The 21882-nt window shown below is 37.1% G+C and overlaps 1 protein-coding gene across 2 annotated transcripts in view; it reads right to left on the reverse strand.

Annotated features, from left to right (window-relative positions):
- EDIL3 (EGF like repeats and discoidin domains 3) overlaps nt 1-21882 on the reverse strand; it is a 476676-nt gene that overhangs the window by 164095 nt on the left and 290699 nt on the right. For both annotated transcript variants that reach the window (XM_069592585.2, XM_069592586.2), the window contains one exon: nt 14615-14796. In XM_069592585.2, coding sequence (XP_069448686.1) covers nt 14615-14796 — 182 coding nt within the window. The remainder of the gene's footprint in view (nt 1-14614; nt 14797-21882) is intronic.

Consider the following 21882-nt stretch of genomic DNA (forward strand, 5'->3'; position numbering starts at 1 on the left):
TGTTATTACCTGAGATAACCAGATTATCTAACTTCAGACATGCTGAAAGCAAGTGTTTCATACTGAGTCCAAAATCAGACTCACATTGGCAATATTCCATAGTATCTTAGAGTGCTGCCTGATACAAAAGATTCATTGCACTCTATAAATGTCTCCCTAGAAGAAGCAAGTAATGTGTTTTAATCCTGCCACCTGTTTCTACACTTCTGTAGGAAGGATTCATTTGTAATTTGCATTGCAGTTTTACGAAAATTATGGGCACCACATTTAAATACCTAATTATTTTAAAATAAGGGACTTCCCTGGTGGCTCAGACCATAAAGAATCTCCCTGCAATGCACGAGTCCTGGGTTCGATCCCTGGGTTGGGAAGACCTCCTGGAGGAGGGCATGGCAACCCACTCCAGTATTCTTGCCTGGAGAATACCCATGGACAGAGGAGCCCGGCAGGCTACAGTCCATCGGGTCGCAAAGAGTTGGACACCACAGAGCGACTAAGCACATTTTTAAATGAAATATGAAAGATGAAATGCTCAAAGCTATTTGGACACTGTGAATCCTTTTATGAGCAAACAAATCCTGAAATTTGAACTCAGCTTTTCCACAGCAACTGACATCCGGGACTGAACTTACTGAGCCTGGACCTCTTATTAGGTTTGGGGAGAAAGACAGCAATATGGGAACACTGGAAAGCTAGGAAACAAAGAGCAGCAAAAGCCTGCAACTGGGAGCCCTGTATGGTATGCCTTTAAGATATGCAGACAGGCCCCTCCTTTCTAGGTGATGACCAGTGACAAGAACTGCTATGACTCAAAACTTCCTGCCTCCACCAAGGGATTTTAGAAGGAACAACAAGAACTCTTGTTTCTTTTGGGTGGGAGAGGATCATTGGACTTAAGACGTTTGTCTTCTGAAAACCCATGCTAGAAAGCCGGTTGTGCCACAGAACTTCCTAACAGGACCTTGTGCAAGGTTTTTAACCATTCCGAAACAGAATTTCTTTATCCATACAATGGTAAAGAGATGCTATCCAACTCACAGTGTTGACTATTAAAGGTGATGTGGACTGTTAGGGGCCTAGCATCTTTAGGGATTCTATGATTGTCTGCTATCATTACCATTCTTTCCAGGAAAGAACAAAGCTGAATTTCTCATTTGCAAACATAGGAAAACAATAAAAAGAAGAAAATGATTCTTTACTTCACACTGATCAGGTGTATTAGACTTCATTTCCTTAACTTCTACTTTTCAAAGTGCTTTTACACATGTTATACTATTTCTTTGCCTTTTTTTTCTTTTTTAAATCGCCCTAAGAAATACAGTGGATAATTCTGGTCTTCTATATGGGTCAACGGGAAGGATGATGGGGGAATTTTGGTCACTTCTGCTTCCTGAGAAGGAGAAGAACACAAAAAGAGCAAAGGCAAACACAGAAAAAAATCTGCTCCCCACACAACACTCTTGTCCAATATTAACTCCTTGATAAAGTAGAAAGGTAATGCTTCTACATGTTTTCAAAGAAACACAGATCTGCCATTATCTAAAAAAAATCTGCACAGCAAAATATTAAAATATTTGAAATTTAGGAGGAAAAAATAGAATAAATTTCAATATTTTAAAATGATAATTTTGCTGAATAGATGTTGGCAATTAAAAAAATCTTTGAAAAATGTAATGACTATATCATTTGGAAACTTTCATTTCCTCTTCCTCTAATTAAATACTATAATTCAACTTGATCTAACATTTTCAAAACTTCGAAGAATAAATTATTTTTAAATCGAAGAATATCATTCTTTCATTTTTGTGCTTCCATTAGAGTGTGACACGAATTTAAAAAATAAGTAACTTTTAATGGCCGAGAGCTATACATACTAATTACTGACCAAATTTCTTCATACAAAATTATATCCACAACTCTAGGTTTACAGTTAATTTTATAACCCATCATTCTAAGATTCATATGATTTTAAAACTGATATAAAATTTCTGATAATGAAATACTATAATCATGTTATTAGGACATTCAAAACTAGGCACACTATGTTGCACTTGATTTTGTTTTTTGTTTTTTTTGGTGTCTTGAACTGTAGACTTTCTCCAATCTTAGATCACTTCTTTGTTTTCAAACCTTCAGCAGTTCACCCCTTACCACCAAATTAAACAGGCACATTTTTCACTCTGGCATGCACTAATTCCTACCAGGTCATCGCAACTATATTTTCAGCTGCACTTCTAATTACTTAATAGATTTAATTTGTCCCATATGTCTATAATTTACAAATATGATGATAGAGACAGTGGAATATGGAAAGACAGAAAAGCTATTTACACATGTAATCTAGAGGAAAAGATACAGTTGACTGTAATTCAAAGTAGAATATCTCAAATAATAATGGAAGAAATGCCTTGTCATGGACATAGAGAAAATATCAATTAATAGTGACTGGAAACAGAAAATTAAGGTCTAGAAAGGTCAAGTGGCCTGCCCAAGGCCACATGCCAGGATTGAATGGTCATCTCAGACTCAGAGGAGAGCAAGTGAGACGGTGGAGCACCACTAAATTTCTGAGGGTCTGGTGAGGCTGGACAAAAAGGTAATTTTTCTGTTGCCATGTCTGTCTATATGGAAGGCCTCTTTCATCCACTGGAGCAGTCTGAAATCTTACCTGGTCTTTGAGTCTCATCATAAATAGCTTCCTTTGCACTGACACATAATACTTAAAAATTATTATTGAGACACTAATATATTCTGCCTTGGAACTGATATTAAATATGTCATTTGCAGACTCATATTAAGTACAATTCGTTTCAGATGTGAGTGACAAAAAGCCAAGTTAATTAAGAGTGGCTTAAACGAAAAAGAACTTGGCTTCTCCCTTGTGTAAACACGTGACGAGGCAGAAGGGGCAGACATAGCATGGCCCCGGGGGTCTTTGTCTTGTTGCCACCAGATATAACCCTGATCTCATGATCCAAGATGGCAGCCTCTGAGTTCCTGGCAGCGGGATGCAGGAAGAGACGAAGAGGGGGAGAAGGGGGCACGTGGGCAGTCTCTCAAGGAAGATTCACCAAAACCACCATGTGATACACCTACTGATATGCCGTAAGCCATTTTTTAATCACATGGCTACACTGAGTGGAAAAGGAAGTTGGGAAATATAGCCTAAAGACTATATTTTTATATAGAATATACAGAATATTACACTGAATAAAATAATCTTATACAGAATAAGACTATATTCTGAGGTAAAATATGCTTATTAGCTAGTTATTCTCTTGCTATGGAAGCAAGTGAATGGGATGTTGTGAGACAACTAAAAGTCTTGGCTACAACTTTAAATAAATGAGTGAGAATGTACACTTACTAATCACTCGCTATATGGTCAATATGTGACAACATTCATCATGTAACACAACAATCCTAAAAGCTACTCTATTTTTGTTTCCACTTTATATATAAAGAGGTTGTATCTTACAGTGGTTAAGCAATTTTGCCCAGAGTGACAGTAGCCAGTTGAATCTAGAACTGCTGATCTTGAACAACATATTGCTTTACCACAGAAAAAGACTCTTGCAAATATGTTTTGTTTTACTATAAGATATTATAGAAAAACCCAAATAAACATGTTGGCCAACCCAATATTAGATTTACAGGTAATGTGGCTTATCTTCACTTACTTGTTAATTCATTTTATAAATATTTATTGAGCAAATAAAAACTGTTCTAGGTCTTGGGGATACCAAAAGAATTATGATAGCAATTTTATCTTATTTATTAAAGGTTTAGTCACTGGGATTGGTAAGAATACAAAGTGCCCCTATCCTCATGCAGCTTACCTAATAAAATAGCCTCCTGGATAGTCTTTAATTATAAGCAGCAACCAAAAAAGAATAAGAAGTTGTAAGAACATAGATTAGGAGAACAAAATCTAGGCTGGGGTGAAGAGCTGAGTCAGGGAAGGCTTCCTTGAGAAAGTTGCCTCCGGAAGAGCAACTGACATGTGAAATGCTCCATGTATATACTGAATTAATCAATTTATTAATGAAAAGGGAGATCAGTTCAGAAGATATCTTTTCTAAGCCTGGGAAACGGAGGACCCTTGTAAGTACCCATGTGGCTGTAACTCAGAGTAGATTCTCCCACTTCCCAGAGCAAATGGTTGATTCCAATTTCTCATTGCATTAAATCAAACAGCTTTGTTTCCCCTCTCAAATGTCCACGCAATGAAGTAAAAATTTTCAGCATAAGATCACCTAACACGTGTTACTTACTTAAAAAAGCACCACATAGGATCAGAAAACCTGTCTATTGCTCACATGGTTTTCTGAAAATAGGAGTTGCTCAATAAATATTGATTCATCGACAGCAAATTCAAAACTAAGGAAAGCATTCTAAAAAATTTGTAACAGTACTCTTCTTTCAACGTTTACATACATCTTTTCAAATTTGGGTTAATGCTTCTAAGAAAAAAGCAGTTAAGACCCACCAGCAATATCACAATGTTTTACTTGTTGTTTTGTTTTGCAAGATAATCACATTTCAGTTTAAGAGCTTCTTGAAAGCTACCCTTATGGAAAAATACTGGCTTAGGTTGGGCTCCTGCTGGGAAAACTAAGATAGAAAAATTTGCATCTGCATTTGAAACTCAGCCCTCTCTCTCTTAGCAGTGCTAATGATGGTAACTAAGGTGACTGAGTTTAACATTGCTTTTTTCTTTAATCTGAAGAATGAAAACATAGCCTATTATTATGAACTGAGAGAAAAATACTTCAGATATATTGAAACATTAAATACATAATGTAAACAAGAAATCTGAGAGCCCATTTGCAGGGAACAAAAGGAAAACTGTTAATTTTTTTTCAAGAGCCAAAATCACAACAAAATAAAATAACCCATGGGAAATAGATGAGGAAACAGTGGAAACAGTGTCAGACTTTATTTTGGGGGGCTCCAAAATCACTGTAGATGGTGACTGCAGCCATGAAATTAAAAGACACTTACTCCTTGGAAGGAAAGTTATGTCCAACTTAGATAGCATATTAAAAAGCAGAGACATTACTTTGCTGACTAAGGTCCGTCTAGTCAAGGCTATGGTTTTTCCAGTGGTCATGTATGGATGTGAGAGTTGGACTGTGAAGAAGGCTGAGCACCAAAGAACTGATGCTTCTGAACTGTGGTGTTGGAGAAGACTTGAGAGTCCCTTGGACTGCAAGGAGATCCAATCAGTACATTCTGCAGGAGATCAGTCCTAGGTGTTCTTTGGAAGGAATGATGCTAAAGCTGAAAGTCCAGTACTTTGGCCACCTCATGAGAAGTGTTGACTCATTGGAAAAGACTCTGATGCTGGGAGGGATTGGGGGCAGGAGGAAAAGGGGACAACAGAGGATGAGATGGCTGGATGGCATCACCGACTCGATGGACGTGAGTTTGAGTGAACTCCGGGAGTTGGTGATGGGCAGGGAGGCCTGGCATGCTGCAGTTCATGGGGTCGCAAAGAGTTGGACATGACTGACTGACTGAACTGAACTGATTCTAAGTATATGGTGTGGACTTCCCTGATGGTTCAGCGGGTAAAGAATCTGCCTGCAATGAAGGAGAGACAGGAGACTCAGGTTCGATTCCTGAGTCGGGAAGATCCCCTGGAGGAGGAAATGGCAACCCACTCCAGTATTCTTGCCTGGAGAATCCCATGGACAGAGAAGCCTGGCAGGCTTCAGCCCAAAGGGATGCAAAGAGTCGGACACAACTTACTGCGCACACAAGCTTACTAAGTATACCAATTTTAGGCTGAAACAGCCACTGTTTTAATTAAATATATCAATTTTGGGGAAAACAACAACAGCCACAGCAATATTGAAAACAAATTCATGGATAAAATGTAATCAACATATACAGTACAAAAAATGAAATGTCCTGAAAAAGGTGTTAATGTAGAGTGGATACACTTATTTCCAAGCTCAGAGTTCAGTTCTTTGCTTCCTCAGGGTGCAGTGGTGTTCCCAAGTAAGCTATGGGCTTATAAACTGTTTTGATGGAAACGGAAATAAGAGAGCAAGGCACCTTTACCTCTGTTGGAGGACACTCTCTTAGAGGTCTCCTCTGTTCCCTCAAATATATATTGCAACTCCCCGTGGACACCACCTAACCTCCCATTCCAGCAGGCCCGGCCTTGCGACTCAAAGCAGTCAGTGGTAAAAAGGAAGACGGTCACACAGTGGTGGTGTCCATTTGATCTACTTCTATTCTCTATATAGCACAAACACTTTTCCAACTTCATGCTGGACATTTACTTTCTCAAGGCAAATCACCCAAAATACATCCAGCATTTTCATGCATAACTTCTATATTTCTGTTCATGGTACCAAAATCATGCTCAAGCTCAAAATCCTGGAATTTAATTTTTCTTACTTTTTTCCTTCCCCTCCTCCCATAACAGACAATCAATTGTCAATGATGCACCCTCAACCCTCTTACAATCTGATTATTATTTTTATTTCAATAGCCACCAGTCTCATCCAAGTTCTTCTCTGGGGAGTTAGCCATAAAAGCCTCTTAACTGGTGTGCCTGCCCTTAGACTTGCCTCTGCGTTAAATATAACATTTATTCTGGCTGAAAACCCTTCAGTAACCATCTTAAATGTCTCCTTCATCTAACATTGATGTAGTTCACATTCTGGTATCTCCTTATCATTGCAGACTTTTATCCTTTCATTCCACACCTCCCTCCCTCCTTCTCCCCTGCTGCCAGCTCCATCCCCAATATATACCTATCTTTTCAGTATAGCAAACCAGTCCCTGTAGTACCCTGAGTTCCCTTCATCTCCCTTGTGACTATATTCATTCTATTCCATCCATCTGAAATAACCTCTTTAATGTTATCCTCAAAAATGGTGAATATGCTAAATTCACCTTCAATAATTAACATGTAAATGGCTTTTTGATGTTTTTATTATACTCTGGTTGAATAGAAAATAAGTATTTCTTCCTTAAAGACTCCTAAGACCCAGCTGAGGATTTAAAAATAAAACATTTAAAGCCTGATCTTCCAGGGATGTGGATATTTTATGGTCCTTTTACTATTTAATTAAGACTTAATTATTGAAGGTCTCCTGTCATAGGCAAAAATCTTTTGAAAACAATTAAGCATTACTATTTCCAGTTCATGGAGGAACGGGGATTCCACTTAACGCAGACAACTCATACAGGCAGGTTAATAATAAAATATCACCAAAGCAGCTTAAGTAGTTAGGTCTTAGAATTGGGACGTGTTGATGCCATCCATTACTTTAAAATATTCCACACTATTGTCTCATTTGGAAGAGCAACATGCTATTCTCCAACATCTTAATTTATTTAATTGATTTGCTTCTAATAGTGAAAGGGGCACATCCAAGGATAAGTGTGTTTCTCCTGCCAGATTGTGAGCTCCATCAGGGTAGCAATTATTACTCTTCCCCTAAGATCACCAATATTACAGTCCACCTGAAGTGTCTGCTCATTAAGTAATCCCCTGGGTCTAACTCTGACCTATTAATTCAGAAACTCTAAGGATGGGGACCATATTTAAAAAAAAAAAAAACACAACTCTCCAGGTAATTTATAAGTAGTTGAAGTTTGAAAACCACTGCCCTAGGCTAGAGGAGAACTTCTTGCTTATAGGAAGATTATAAATGTTATAAAATACAATAGCTACTTTATAGAGTCTTAAGAAAATCCAAGATTCTCCCATACCCACTACCAGTGCCCACTGTCCACCTCCCAAAAAAAAAAAAAAAAGGAAAAGAGCACTTTCAAGAGCTTTCAAAGTAAGAACAGTACTGAGGTTAGGATAGTTTAGCTCTGACCTCACCCACAAGCTGCCTGCATTTAAATCCCAACTATGCAATTTACTAGATTAATCAATTTGGGTAATGTACCTTTCCGAGCCTAGATTTCCCTATCTGACTAATGGGGATAATAACGATAGGAATTGCGTGGAATTATGGACTCAACGCATGCGAAGTTGAAACAGCACATATTGCTAGCTCTCAGATTAAAGTTAATACATAATGGTGTGGATAGTGAACTCAGCTGGACTAAGTAGAAGTGAACAGAGTAACTTTTTCTGCACTTAAATCTAACCACATTCAGTTAAACCACCATCAAATTCCACAGGTTGAAATGGTTTCAAATTAATTACTGTCTCAAGAAAAATAAAGCTTTCAGAATTAGGCCAGGTGGCTTGGTACTTGGTCACATTTTCAACACAAGGAGGTTTTCAGTGAGGCCTTGCGGCAGAACAAATTTGTTCAGTGTCTGTAGTGGAAATAAGGGATTCCTTCAGCTCAATCCAAATAGAAACCCCAGGAGTTCCCAGACGATAAACATAATGAGACAATCACACCTTTAGCTCAGAATCTCACTTTTCCCCTTGCTTCTCTGCATTTCCCACCCCTGAGGACTCAGGACAGACTGCCAGCAGACCTTCAATGCCCTTGCAGGAGGAGCTGCTGCCATCCTTTCAGGATGAGTTGTTGCCTTGGAGGCAGTAGCTGATGCTGATTCCTAAGCAAAATTTCCCACGGGCAGGTGTCATAAGCAGGTTTAACACCTCTGGTTGAAGTCGGATTCACATACACAGCAGACTGACGTTCATGAGTGCGTGTAGCAATAACTGAGAAAAGTTCCAAGAAACTCTAAAAGACAATAGGAACTCAGAATGTTGTCTCCTTTAGTCCTAAATGTCAGAAATTGAGATATATAGTCCAGAGGCTGCCCAGATGGTCATGTGAAGAGATTTGAAGAAGGAACCAGAATAAGTTTGCCATGAACGTGATCAAGGTAGACTGGAAAATCAATTAAAGAGAGATTAAACTTTGAATGTTTTGTTTTTTCCATGACAAGAGTAAGTTATTTTCAATCAATTCAGATGATTTCCATTTTAATCTACCAGTATCATAAACTAAAAAATCACTCTGGTAACATTCATGAGACCATGGGAACTAAAATGAACCATCTCAACCTTTGTAATATAGAAGGTAAGTTGGAAATGCTTTCCTTGTACCAAAAATGTAGAGCAAGTATATATCATGAAAAAGTATTTTATACAAGAGTAGTTTACTGAATTATCTACTAAGATTTTATCAGATGCTAAAAATTGTGTTAAAACAACTCCCTATAACTCTTCATATTCTATATTTTATGAATAATAGTAATAGATTTAGTTGTTTTTTCTGACAATTCAGGTAAGGGTGAAAATGACATAGCATAAATTAGGGAAGTACTAATATTTTAAATGTTTTTCTGTGGTCAATTAATCTTAGAGAGAGAGGATATGGCTATTTTAACAACAGAGATGTCTAAAGTTTCAAACTCTGATGGCGCAATTATAGCAAATATTTTGCAAGAAGCTAAACAAACATTTAATTTGTAACATTTCAGGAACAAACCATAAAGAGGATAGGAGAACATGAAAATTCTAGTGTTTGGTACTCAGAGTTTAATTAGCAGACTTCCTGGCAAACACCTTACAAATATTATCCCCGCCCATTTAAAGTTGCATATGAAAGGGGTTTGCTGTGATTACAGAGGAAAGAATAGGCCACTGTGATTACAGGAAGCTTGATTCCTCTGCTGTCCAGATGGGTGAGGGATTTCTTAAACTGTAGAGAGATACAGTACTCTCTGCACCAGTGGGATCATGCTCAGAAGACATAATTCACATTTAAGTACACAACAGCTGAACACAGTGAGCTAGGTCCTTTGGACATTCCCAGTACCACTCAGTGCAGTTTAATTACCATGTGAAAACAACCACTCTCTCTCTCCCATCTACTCTGTTCAATAGTCTCTATTCTTCTATAAATCAATTGTCTCTATCTATCCATCCAATATAGTTTTTTTTTTAAATCAAGGTGTTATGAAATAAACTTAAATCAGGTATAATACTAACTCTCGCTATGATTGTAATGTATACTTATCAGGGTGGGAGAAAAGGACAGTGTAGTCACCTCTGGCTTTAGAGATAAAAAACAGGAATTCTAGGAATCACTTTATAGACAAGGCAGTAAAGGAGTTGAATCTAAAGAAGACTGGTAGATGGTCAATAGAAGAACCAAGAAGTGTATGTGCCTAATCACAGAAGCATCAAACAGCCAGGTAAAGCTGAGCAAAAGCAAGAAATCCAGGTCAATGAGGTCTTGGGTGCTGAAAGAGAGGGAGCAGCTTAGAGGAAAGAGAATCTGATGCAGCTTCTTTTATATTAGAGAACAATTTCTACCTGGTTAGTCATCTGTTCCATACTTCAGAGAATCTGGAATTAAGATTCAGATCACATTCTTTAAAGCAAATAAGCAAGCAATATGCATTACTATTAGTATAAATGAGGTAAATGACCAAATAATTACTGTATTATTTTTCAGTATAGATAAGTCCTTTTTACATAATGCTAAGTGCCTTTTTGTTTTTAAAAATTAAAAGTTAACATTAAAAAAAAAAAACACATACAACTATGTGTGGAAGCTCACTTCTAATAAACAACTTAAAGGAAAGTAGTAATTTTCCATACAGGATTACTGGTTTTTTTTTAAAGAAAGATGATTAGAAGCAATATATGAATGTCTAGATGTAACTAACCTTATAGAGACATATAGTATGGATGAGAGTGTATCTGAGAACATAGCTTTTTTTTCCAGGAAAAAACAGGATAAAGACTTTTTACTTGAATAAAGAAGTAGTAAAGACATGCTAAATTCTGCGTAATTCAGGTTCTGTAACTAGAAAACATCCTGAAAATGAAAAAAATTTTTTTTTACTTCTTAAATTCTGTGATTCTAAAAATGGTTTTGGTGTCTCAAGGAGCTCCAGGTGCCTGTAAGTACCAAAAAAAGTCTTTACACACATTATATATAGGCTTTGTAAAGGAAATAGATGATTACTCTATTTTTTGCAGCATTTGTGAATCTGGTTCACGAAGTTTTAAAAAATCCCCACTGCGTATGCAATTCATATTCTAGAAATCTGAATTTGTAACATAACATGTGTTCACATAAGTCTGTTAGGCCCTTGTATTCCACATTATTATTCTGTTTAAAATGTAAAAGGCAGATGGTCTTGCTTTCGGGTATTTAAAATTTTCTAACAGAGAAGAATCTAATAGTCATTTAGGGACATTAACTTTAGAAAATACTTTAAAACTTTATGACTAGTGAAAAATGACTACTGATGAATTGCTGCAAAGGTGGGATAAACTTCTGACTGGAATATACAAGATGGTTCTGCCTCCTTCTAGTTTAGAAACTTTTTGTGGGTCACATAATTCCTACTACATTTCCTCATTTTTATTCACTTTCTTCTCCTCCACCTTTACAGTTTATCACTACTTGCAGTTTCAAAAACAAAGTGCCCAGATCATCAAGCAAAAGTGTCCTTTGCATTTTATTTATTTTTAACATCTCATGCAGTACAAATTTATAAACTGATAAGACATGTTTTTACAGTGCGGTCTGCGGATGACCTTCAATAAATGGGACTGTGGGGCAATCCAGAAGTTTCTGTTTTCATCCAGTGACCCATGTGATTCCCTGTACCCACTGAAGTCTGAGAAATAACTACCCTCCACCAAGCTCTGTGGCATACAGAAAAGGAACATATTAAGATCATATTCACATTTTCTAAGGGGTAATGAATTACTTAAAATAGAGATCAACATCTATTTTTTTCCGTGATTAAATAGTAGCACTGAAACAATTACTGTTAACTTTCAAAGGAAAATTATGGCTTTTCCTTAGTATGTCTGTACATGTTATGTCACTTCAGTCATGTTTGATTCCTTGCAAGCCTATGAACTACAGTAGCCTACCAGGCTCCTCTGTCCATGGAATTTCCCAGGCTAGAATACTGGAGTGGGTTGCCATGCCCTCCTCCAGGGGACCTTCCCAACCCAGGGACTAAAGCTGGGTCTCCTGCTTTGGCAGGCAGGTTCATTACTGCCAGTGCCACCTGGGAAGCCCTTTCCTTGGTATAGCCATCAAATAGATCTGCACGTAATAACATAGCCATGCAATACATATATAATGGGAATTTCCTTTTGTATTCTATAAATACACTAAGCTAGTTTTTAGCTTAACAAAAGGTCTATTAAAAATAGACTGTCTCGATATAAAATATTATGGCTCAAATAAAATGGTTAGCAGATGATGTAACACCAGGCTACACATGTTGCATTATTATGTTTACTCTATTTACTTTCCTATATCTTAGATACAGAGCATTGTAAAGGCAAGTGGTATTGTCTTTCTAGAGCCCAGTGAAAAATAGACCACAGGGCAGACATTCATTTAGTGAATGTCTGGTGAGTGGATGAATAAATAAATGACTGAAAATCCAATATGTGTGCATCCCAGAAAGAACATATACAAACAAAAATTACTTTAGAAATTAAAAGAAGAAAACAATAAAACATATTTTACTACATGTATCTGTAAAAAAAGAAAAGGAAAATAATAGGAATGGAAAATATTTATCTTTTAAAATAGTAATCATCCTGATTAATCTGATTCAATAAGCAAAGTTCCCAGAGGTTTGCTGCTGCTGCTGCTGCTGCTGCTAAGTCGCTTCAGTCGTATCCGACTCTGTGCGACCCCATAGATGCCAGCCCATCAGGCTCTCCTGTCCCTGGGATTCTCCAGGCAAGAACACCGGAGTGGGTTGCCATTTCCTTCTCCAATGCGTGAAAGTGAAAAGTGAAAATGAAGTCACTCACTTGTGGCCGACTCTTAGCGACCCCATGGACTGCAGCCCACCAGGGTCCTCCATCCATGGGATTTTACAGGCAAGAGTACTGAAGTGGGGTGCCATTGCCTTCTCCATCCCAGAGGTTTAGATAAGCTTTTAATTTTTGCATAATACAAGGCATATTTCTATAATTGTATAGTTATTATTTCTAACATATCAGCCAAAAGGGAAATTGATATTCCAGGATGCTAATGAATGAGTTAATGTTTAAGATGGTGGTTATTTATAACTTGGGGAAAAAAATCTAGGTGAGGAAATAAAGGTCAGAAAAACTTGAAAAGAAAAACAAAAAGATTTCTGTTTAACTATATTTACTGAACTAACTCCTAAAATTCAGAACCAATTATGAACATTGAGGTACTATCCATAATTGCACACTGAGTGTGTAAATTTAAAAATGGCAATTTTAATTTTCATTTCATCAGGATAAGGGAGAAAATGAAATTGAATACTAATTAGTATATGTGTCTTATACACCTAAAAGATTAGGGGAATACTGTGCTCATTATAAGTAAGTTTAAGCAAAGTACTCAAATGCTTCATTTGAATGACTGAATATAAATAAAAGAATACAGTGACAAGGGAAATTAATAATGCTCAAACAAAGAAAATCTGTAAAAATTACTAGATATGGTTGTTCTTTAAGAAAAGAGACATTTTTTTTGAAAAATAACTTAGAAAATGAGGTGTTATTAAAGACTATAATAATTCTCTCAACACAATAATGAAATATGTATTGAAAACCAATAGTGAGTTTTCAGTTTTCCTCCATCATATGCAAGATTTCCTTATCTAATATAAACTCTTTTAATTAACTTTTACTGTTTTTATATGAGTTCATTATCATCTTCATAGAAAAAGCAAGAGAACTCCAGAAAAACACCCATTTCTGCTTTACTGACTACGCCAAAGCCTTTGACTGTGTGGATCACAACAAACGGTGGAATATTCTTCATGAGATGGAAATACCAGATGTCCTTACCTGCCTCCTGAGAAATCTGTATGCAGACCAAAAAGCAACAGTTAGAACTGGATATGGAACAACAGAGTGGTTCCAAATTGGGAAAGGAGTACATCAGGGTGCACTGGATTTCCTGTCTTTTTAGCACACCTCACTGAATCGTTAAATGTTATTAACATGGGCCACACGAACAGAGGTATAAGCTTTCACAGAAATCATAGTTTGAGGACCTTTTCTGCCTTCAAATATGTAGTTTTCCTGTCTCACTTCAGTTAAGGGCTCAAAAGGTATTAAACGGATAATATATAAGATGCAGGCATTACTCCCATCCATCACACCTTTCGGAAATTATTTAATTTCCTGGTATTGCATCATTTTCTCACATTTAAAAACATAGCTGATGATAATAAATGATAGAGTATGAATTGAAACACACCCAGTTATTATAGAGGGTGCTGAAGACATTTGAGATATTATACTCCATTGTATAATTTATATATACACATATGGAACCACTAACAGAGAAGGAAAGGACACCATTTTCATTCTCCTGAAGTACCAAAAATTGCTGCTAAGTGTTAACACAGAACTAATGGACACACAGCATATGTAAAATCCTCTCTTTGACATGTACCTTCAGAGAGTGATATTTGCAACTCAAGGTCATTTTAACATTTTTAACTCACTTCATTAACTTTCAAAAGGAATATTCACATTTCCCACAGTTGCAGGATTTATAGTCAGTTTGGACTCTAGCTAAATCATCCTTTCTTCTGTGACCATGAAGAAAAGTCACACATTGGACACTCACTATCTTCTTTCTGAAATGACTCTAGCCATTCCTTGGCAGAAACCCTGTCCTATCCCATCTGTTACCTGAATCCACGGCCATCTGTCATTTTCTGCAGCTGTCCAGGCATTTATTAGTCCCTTCTTATTCAGACGTGCATAGTAGGGATACCACTTCTGGAGTCCAAAAAGAGCTCGGTGGGTAGATGAAGCTGTGATTTGCTGATTTGAAATGATTCCTCCTTCAATTCCCAATGGGCCAGAGCATTCTAGGAACAAATTAGATGAAAAATGTGAAGGTATCAGAAATAACATATCCAAATGTGGCTGTTAGACTTGATAGGAAATTTTTAAAAGTGATTTCAACTTAGACCATCATGCCATTCAAGCCCCTCTCATTTCACAGGTTTGTTACAGATCACAGCATGAAGTAATTCTTGCTTCTCCCGCCACTCTCTTCTCACTTTGCTGTGAATGTGGCATCTGAACAGACATGTCCCTTCCGCACTGCTATTGTCTTATACACTGCCATCCTTTGTTGATCACATCAACAAAAAGTGTAACGTCCTTAGAAGGTCTATCTCGTATTTTGAATTTCCATTAGCACACCTCACAAATCATAATTTGTCAAAAAATATCCATTGGTCCATTATTTCTTGGCTAGGCTACATCTGAGTTTTGTATTAAAATAATTTTCACACTGACTTAGCACTTCCCACTACTATAACTTTTTCAGTTATATTTTTATAATGGCTGGCAGTTATGCTTCCAAAAAAAGGGTGATGTGTAAACCTGTTAAAACATTTTAAACTATTATAATAATAACTTGTGATATGCTATAAGTAACAGGAAATATGTAGACAAATTATTTTTATAGAGTAAGCAGGTAAGCACTCAGACATTATATGGAGCAGTATAAATACCACTCAGTAAATCAATATATTAAAATATTTACATTTCTAATTTTAATTCAAAATACACAACTCTATCGATAGGGATTCTGCATATATTTCAGCATGTTTCTTTTTTTTTTGTTAAATTTGTAAATTGGAATTCAAGATACATTTACTAATAAATACTTAAAATACCAAGATTAAGGCATAATATACTCAAAATAATAGGTCCTCAGATACTGAAGGTATTTAGATTTTAAAATCAGAAATAAAAGTTAATTGATGTAAAAATAATATATGTATTCAAAATTTTTTAATTAAAAAATAAAAATAATATAAGTACTATGTATATAATATACATTTGAATTTCTTAATTATTTACTAAAAATTCACCAGACAGTACACTTATTTTTAATTCAGTTTTGAAAATTCAGAATAAGTATTATTATAATGAAAAGCAATACCTAGTTTTCTTAATTTCAATAACATATACTATACTCATTGAAAAATTAGGTTTGTATAATAAATATGATAATCCTATTATAAAATATACTACAATGATAACTAGAATTCTTGAAAATATGAAAGGAGTATACTGCTATTATTAAACCTTAGTGCATATAAGTCACAGAGAAGGCAATGGCGACCCACTCCAGTACTCTTGCCTGGAAAATCCCATGGGCAGAGGAGCCTGGTGGGCTGCCGTCTATGGGGTCACACAGAGTTGGACACGACTGAAGCGACTTAGCAGCAGCAGCAGCAGCAGCAGCAGCAGCATGTAAGTCAACTTAGTCATTGCTACCAAGGATGTTTTAGATTTTAATTACAACTGAAGTCTAACAATTGTTAGTAATTATATGTTTACATTCAGATTGAGGATGCAAATATGAAAGGAAGAATTCTGCCACTGGACTATAATATTTTAAAAAGTTACAAGGATGATTCTCACTGGTAACCATTTTGTTTTCCACTAAGCATAAATGTTTCTTTTTTCTATTCCAAGCTCAGATAATAAGTAGCTCAAAGGACATTACTTAGAAACATTTTCCCAATGAATTTAAAACCTTTAAACACTTTTTATAAAAACAAAACTTGTGGCTAAGTTATCATCTTAATCAGTTGTTATTAGTATATATGACATTAATATAGCAAAAATTACATCTTTGTGATTGATAGCTGACAAATTATTCACTTGCTGAGTTAAACTTAGTATAGATATTTTCTAAAGCATTGTATTTAGAACTCTAGCACTTTATAAAGGTGCACTATATCACTTGGAAGTCATTTAATTAAGAAGCCATTCATTTTTAGAATTGCACCATTAAGAGTCACGGATAATAATCTGATTTTCACATTCCTAAAACATAACATTGAAAACTCAGATATTGAGTCTTTGGATTCTTGCTCTGCTTTGCATTTCAAACTTCAAGATCTTTACAGATTTCCTAAAAGCACTAAGTAACTTTCATGATGACACTTTGATTTTAAGCAACTACAGGAGGCTGGGTTTTTAAGAACGCTGCCATTAAAAAGAGTCTCAAGGATGCTTGTCCTTGATTTGTACAATGTTTGGATGGAAAAGTACAGCAGGCAGGGAGGCCATTTATTGTAGGCCAGTCAGTGGAATGGCAGAGCCAGAGTCAGCTTTGATTAATTAAACTGCAAGATAGCCTTAGAAAGAACTCTGTACCATTTAGTTATTTACTTCTAAAGACCTTATGCGGAATTGGATATCCTCACCGAATTTGTAACCATTAAAAAAAATTAGACCTCAAACCACACTATTCAGCATGTCTACTTTGTCAGTCCTCTTAACCTCCCTTTACTAGCAACCATATCAGCAAACAATGGCTATGAACTGTTACCTTATCATATAGGCCAAACACCAATGAGCAATTTAAAAAGATATTTGCATTTATTTACTCTGCCATAGGCTCCCAATTTTGTCATGTCCTCAATAGTCATACATTCAAACAAAATAGAATTAAAAAATATATATTGACATGCTGTATATATATAGTATTTCACAGCTTACAAAATACTTTCTCCTGAGCTATTTCAGTGCTGTGAGGTCAAAACGGATGCATTTTTCTTTTCTCAGCCCTCAAGTCCACAAGTTCTTTTAGAATGAACTTTTGTAATATTTACTTACATACCATACATACTACATGTGGGCTGTGACTCTGGTTGCGGGGGTGGGGTGGTGGGGTGGGGTGGGGCGGTTCTTGAGCAAAACATGAGTGTGTGAAGTATCAGCTTAATTCCTTAAAAATGAAATGGTCTTCAATTTTTCTTATTTCAAAAATTGTGGTTATGGTGACACTGAGTCTACCAGCTGTGAGGTAATGACAGATAAATGGTGTGTTCCCTTTGTGACCATAAATTGTTAATAATGAGCCTGGTTCCACAAGGTCACTTGCACGTCTCTCCTTAGAGACGAGGCCATCGCAGCCTTTTAGCTCTGTAGAGCAGGCACTGAGTCTTACACTGCTGCATTCTCAGATGCTCACAGTAGCTTGGCTTGTACACAAGAGCTCAGGAAATATTGCTGAATACTGGTACTGGGTGCTTTTATTCCTAGACAGTAACCTAATAAGCAAATCTCAGTATTACACTTTATTTCACACTGGAAAGTTGTCACAACAGCAGCTTTTTCTTCACTAATCATTTGGACCACAATCAAATGGATGTCATCATAATAAAAGGTTCAAAATCCAATTTCCTTTTGCCTGTGCCATCCACTTCCCCAATGTCCTATTAAATACAACAGTTATAAAAACTAATGAAGGAGCTGCAATTCAGAATGCAAATGATTATACACCTAAGATTAAGTGACCTTAAGCTGTGAACAATAAGATGATTAAAAGAAAGATAACGTGGGGATATATGCTATCACCATCCATAAATGAGGGAAGGACATGAAATCATACTTGATGAAAAATAATATTAGATGAGCATTTTGAAATTTGAAAAGTGCATCCACAAGTGTTTCCTCACATAATCAACATAACAGTTCAAGGAAAGAAGGTTATCACACGCATTTCATAAATGAGGAAACCAGTGAGGAGGGAAGGTAAACTCGTAAAAGGTAAGTCTGGAATTTAAGCCAAATGTTCCTGCAGAAACAGAAAATAATATCAATTGATAAAGTGAAGAGTTCAGTAATTCTTTAAAAGCTGATGCTGAATCGTTTTTCTTCTGTTGTTATTTTACATGGGGATGTGTGTACACATACTAGGAATAGAGGATAGGAGAATTAACATGAAGGAATCATGTAGAGTATTACAAGTGGTACTCAGGATATGCTAGAGCTTTCACACCGGGGAATATGAAAACAGTAGGCAACAGTCTGTGACAATGAGTCACAGAAGTAAATATTGAGGCAATATGGTGGTCTGTGTCCCTTTACACGTGTTAAAAAAAAATTGACCCTCTACCATTATTGATCTATAGACTGCTTACCTAATTTGGATAGGTTTACTCAGTCCTGACTAATTCATTGACCTCTTATTATGTGCCCATCTACCCAGCAATATATCTATCTATTCATCCATCCATCCACTCTCCATTCATTAAATTCAATTTTGAAAGCTGCATATTAATTGAAGGCCTTCTATACACAGGCACTTTTTAAGGCAGTGGAGATACAAGGATGAAAAAGGCAGAAAAAGCCTCAGCTCTTGAGGTTCATATTCTAGTGCAGAGACAAACTCTAAACAAACACTTACATAAACAAGGAAACACCATAAAGTGGTAAGCGAAGAAAAAAAGGGGTGAACCAGGTGGAGGTGTGAGATGATCAACGACAGGCTTTCTGAGAGATGACATACATCTGATCTCTAAGTGAGAAGCAGGAATTGGCTACTGCACTAGATTTACTGTACTGGTTTTCTGAAGGAGCTTTCAGTCCAGTGGGAGAGACACCCATAGAAACAAACAAAGAAAGAAACAAAAAAATCAATATAACATGGCAGATGCTGTGATGTTGGATGTACAGGATTCCCTGGGAGAATGGGAGAGGGAATTATAATCCAGCCTGGGCTTCATGGTATAGAGTAGGGGTTAACATATTGAAGAAAAAAGGGAGGGCAGACAGAGAAATAGGAAAAAAACCTGGCATGACTAGGGACGTGAAGGCAGATCAGTATTATTAGGGCAAGATGGGTTGGTGAGAGGTTAAAGGATAGGGTAAAGAAGCAGAGACAGATTATTTTTCTGGAAATCTTGCTGAAAAAAAAAAAACTGATTCTATTAGTGAGGGGAAATTTTCAAAGGATTTTAACTATGGTGATATTGTCACTTAGCATAAATGATTTAAGAGGGGCCAAAACTAGGGCCAAGTACCAAACTACTACTACAGTCCAGGTGAAAAATGATGCAAGTCTGAAAGAGCACTGGAGAAGAAGAAGAGCTCAAAGCGTATTCAGAAATCAAAATCGAGCAACAGTGTTTACAGTGTTAGTCATTCTGTCATGTCCGAATCTTTGCAACCCCATGGACTATAGCTTGCCAAGCTCCTCTGTCCATGGGATTTCCCAGGCAAGAATATGGAGTATCCATTCCCTTTTCCAGGAGATCTTCCTGACCCAGGCATCGAACCTGGGTCTCCTGCACTGCAGGCAGATTCTTGACTGTCTATTTAGATGTAGAATGGAGGAGAAAAATGGAGTTATCTTCGAGGGTGACAGACAGTAAGTAGCAGATAGTTGTTCCCAGTTGAGGGATTGGCTATGTCTGACAAATAACACCTTTAACTCTAATTCCTTCCTTAAAATGTTATCAACAATTATTCTTGCTGCTGGACTGCATTTGAGAGGATCTGTCTTAATCCCACTTGCTATTACTATGCAGAACACCACAGGCTACATTCACATCAACCAGGCTCCAGGGACAGTTTTGAAAATTGAAAACCTGTTTCTATGCTGAGGCCACACCCAGAACTTGCCTGCCTCACAGCGCATCCATGCATCTACATCTGGTGTCCCACAAAATGGGGAGCCCCTCATAGACCAGGGTTATATCTCACATGGTATCCGGCAGCAAGCCTCATTCTCAGCAGAAAACTGATCTCAAAATAAATATATAAGGCAAATAAACAGTAATAATTACAGCCAATATTATAACATTTTATTTTTATAATTTACTTATAAATTAAGAACATTTCACCTAGTCTCTCAAGAGTACACCAATATTGAGACCTTTAGAATGTTTAAACATTGAGCAAAGAGGAAGAGCATCTTTTCCATTAAAAAAAAAAAAAAAGGACTGACAATCAAGTAGGTTAGTTCTGTTTCTCAACTTGTTGCTGCCCAACAACCAGGTATCTCTGAAACTATCTACTCTTACGCCTTGAGTAGGGTTTTCCCAGGTGGCTCAGATGCAGGAGATGCAGGTTCGATCCCTGGGTCAGAAAGATCCCCTCGAGTAGGAAATGACAACCCACTTCAGCATTCTTGCCTGGAAAATTCCATAGAGAGGGAAGCATGGTGGGCTGCGGTCCATAGGGTCGCACAGAGTCAGACACAAATGAACACACACACACACACACACACACCCCTACAGTGTGCTAAGTGGCAATTTGATCACCGCCGAATATGGCGATAGAACATGGCGGTCTACCGTTTGTGACTATTAGACCTGTGTTTATGTATCTTTGGTCCTGTGCTTGCTTTTGTCAGATTCAACAATAATTCTAAATTAATGAGTCCGATCAACATCAATGACCAGAGGCTTTTAGGTGGCGTTTACATAATCAGTTAAGTAATCAGTTTGTCGGAATGGTCTGAGTGGCCTGGAAATGCCTCCTGCCCTTCACACGGACAGGGTGAGTGAGTGATGTCACCTGGCAGGGGTGCTCAAGCAGCTGGGGCAGCTGGGGCCAAGCCTCATGCGTTCTCCCCAGAGCCACTTTTCCACCTTTGCCAAGTCCACGCGCAAATAAAACGGCTTCAACATGAAGCCTTTCTCACTCTGCAAACTCATTCTCTGGAGTGTGGTAAAGAATGGCATCTGCATTTTATTGATCTTGCAGCTGACAGGGAAGTCATACTTCAAGACGTCTCTCATCTTGTTCCTGAGTGTGCTGGTTAAGCCTTTCAAATAAGGGGGATGCTTGGCTGCATCCATAACAGGAACGTATTGCTTTCATTTGCTCTATCTCAATATCCAGACATCTTCAGAATGAAAGGATTTCAAATTAAAGCCATGTTAGAAACAAATCTTTAAACATCTCCAGTCCTCTCCTTCTCTGAGCATCTCATCTTACAGGAGTGCGGATCCTCTGCTGTGCTTAGCATAGCACGATAATTGTGCTGAACAAGAGCGCTGGCGAAGGAATTACTGATGACCTCCAATACTGCGGAAATAGATGCTGATTCAAGCAGAAACTTCTCTCTGTGCCACTTGGACCACAGCCTTTCTTTTATTCCTAGGGTTTGTTCTATTTTGAGAGTTGTCTTGAGA

This window comes from Ovis canadensis, chromosome 5, assembly GCF_042477335.2.
Source record: "Ovis canadensis isolate MfBH-ARS-UI-01 breed Bighorn chromosome 5, ARS-UI_OviCan_v2, whole genome shotgun sequence".
NCBI classification, from domain to species: domain Eukaryota; kingdom Metazoa; phylum Chordata; class Mammalia; order Artiodactyla; family Bovidae; genus Ovis; species Ovis canadensis.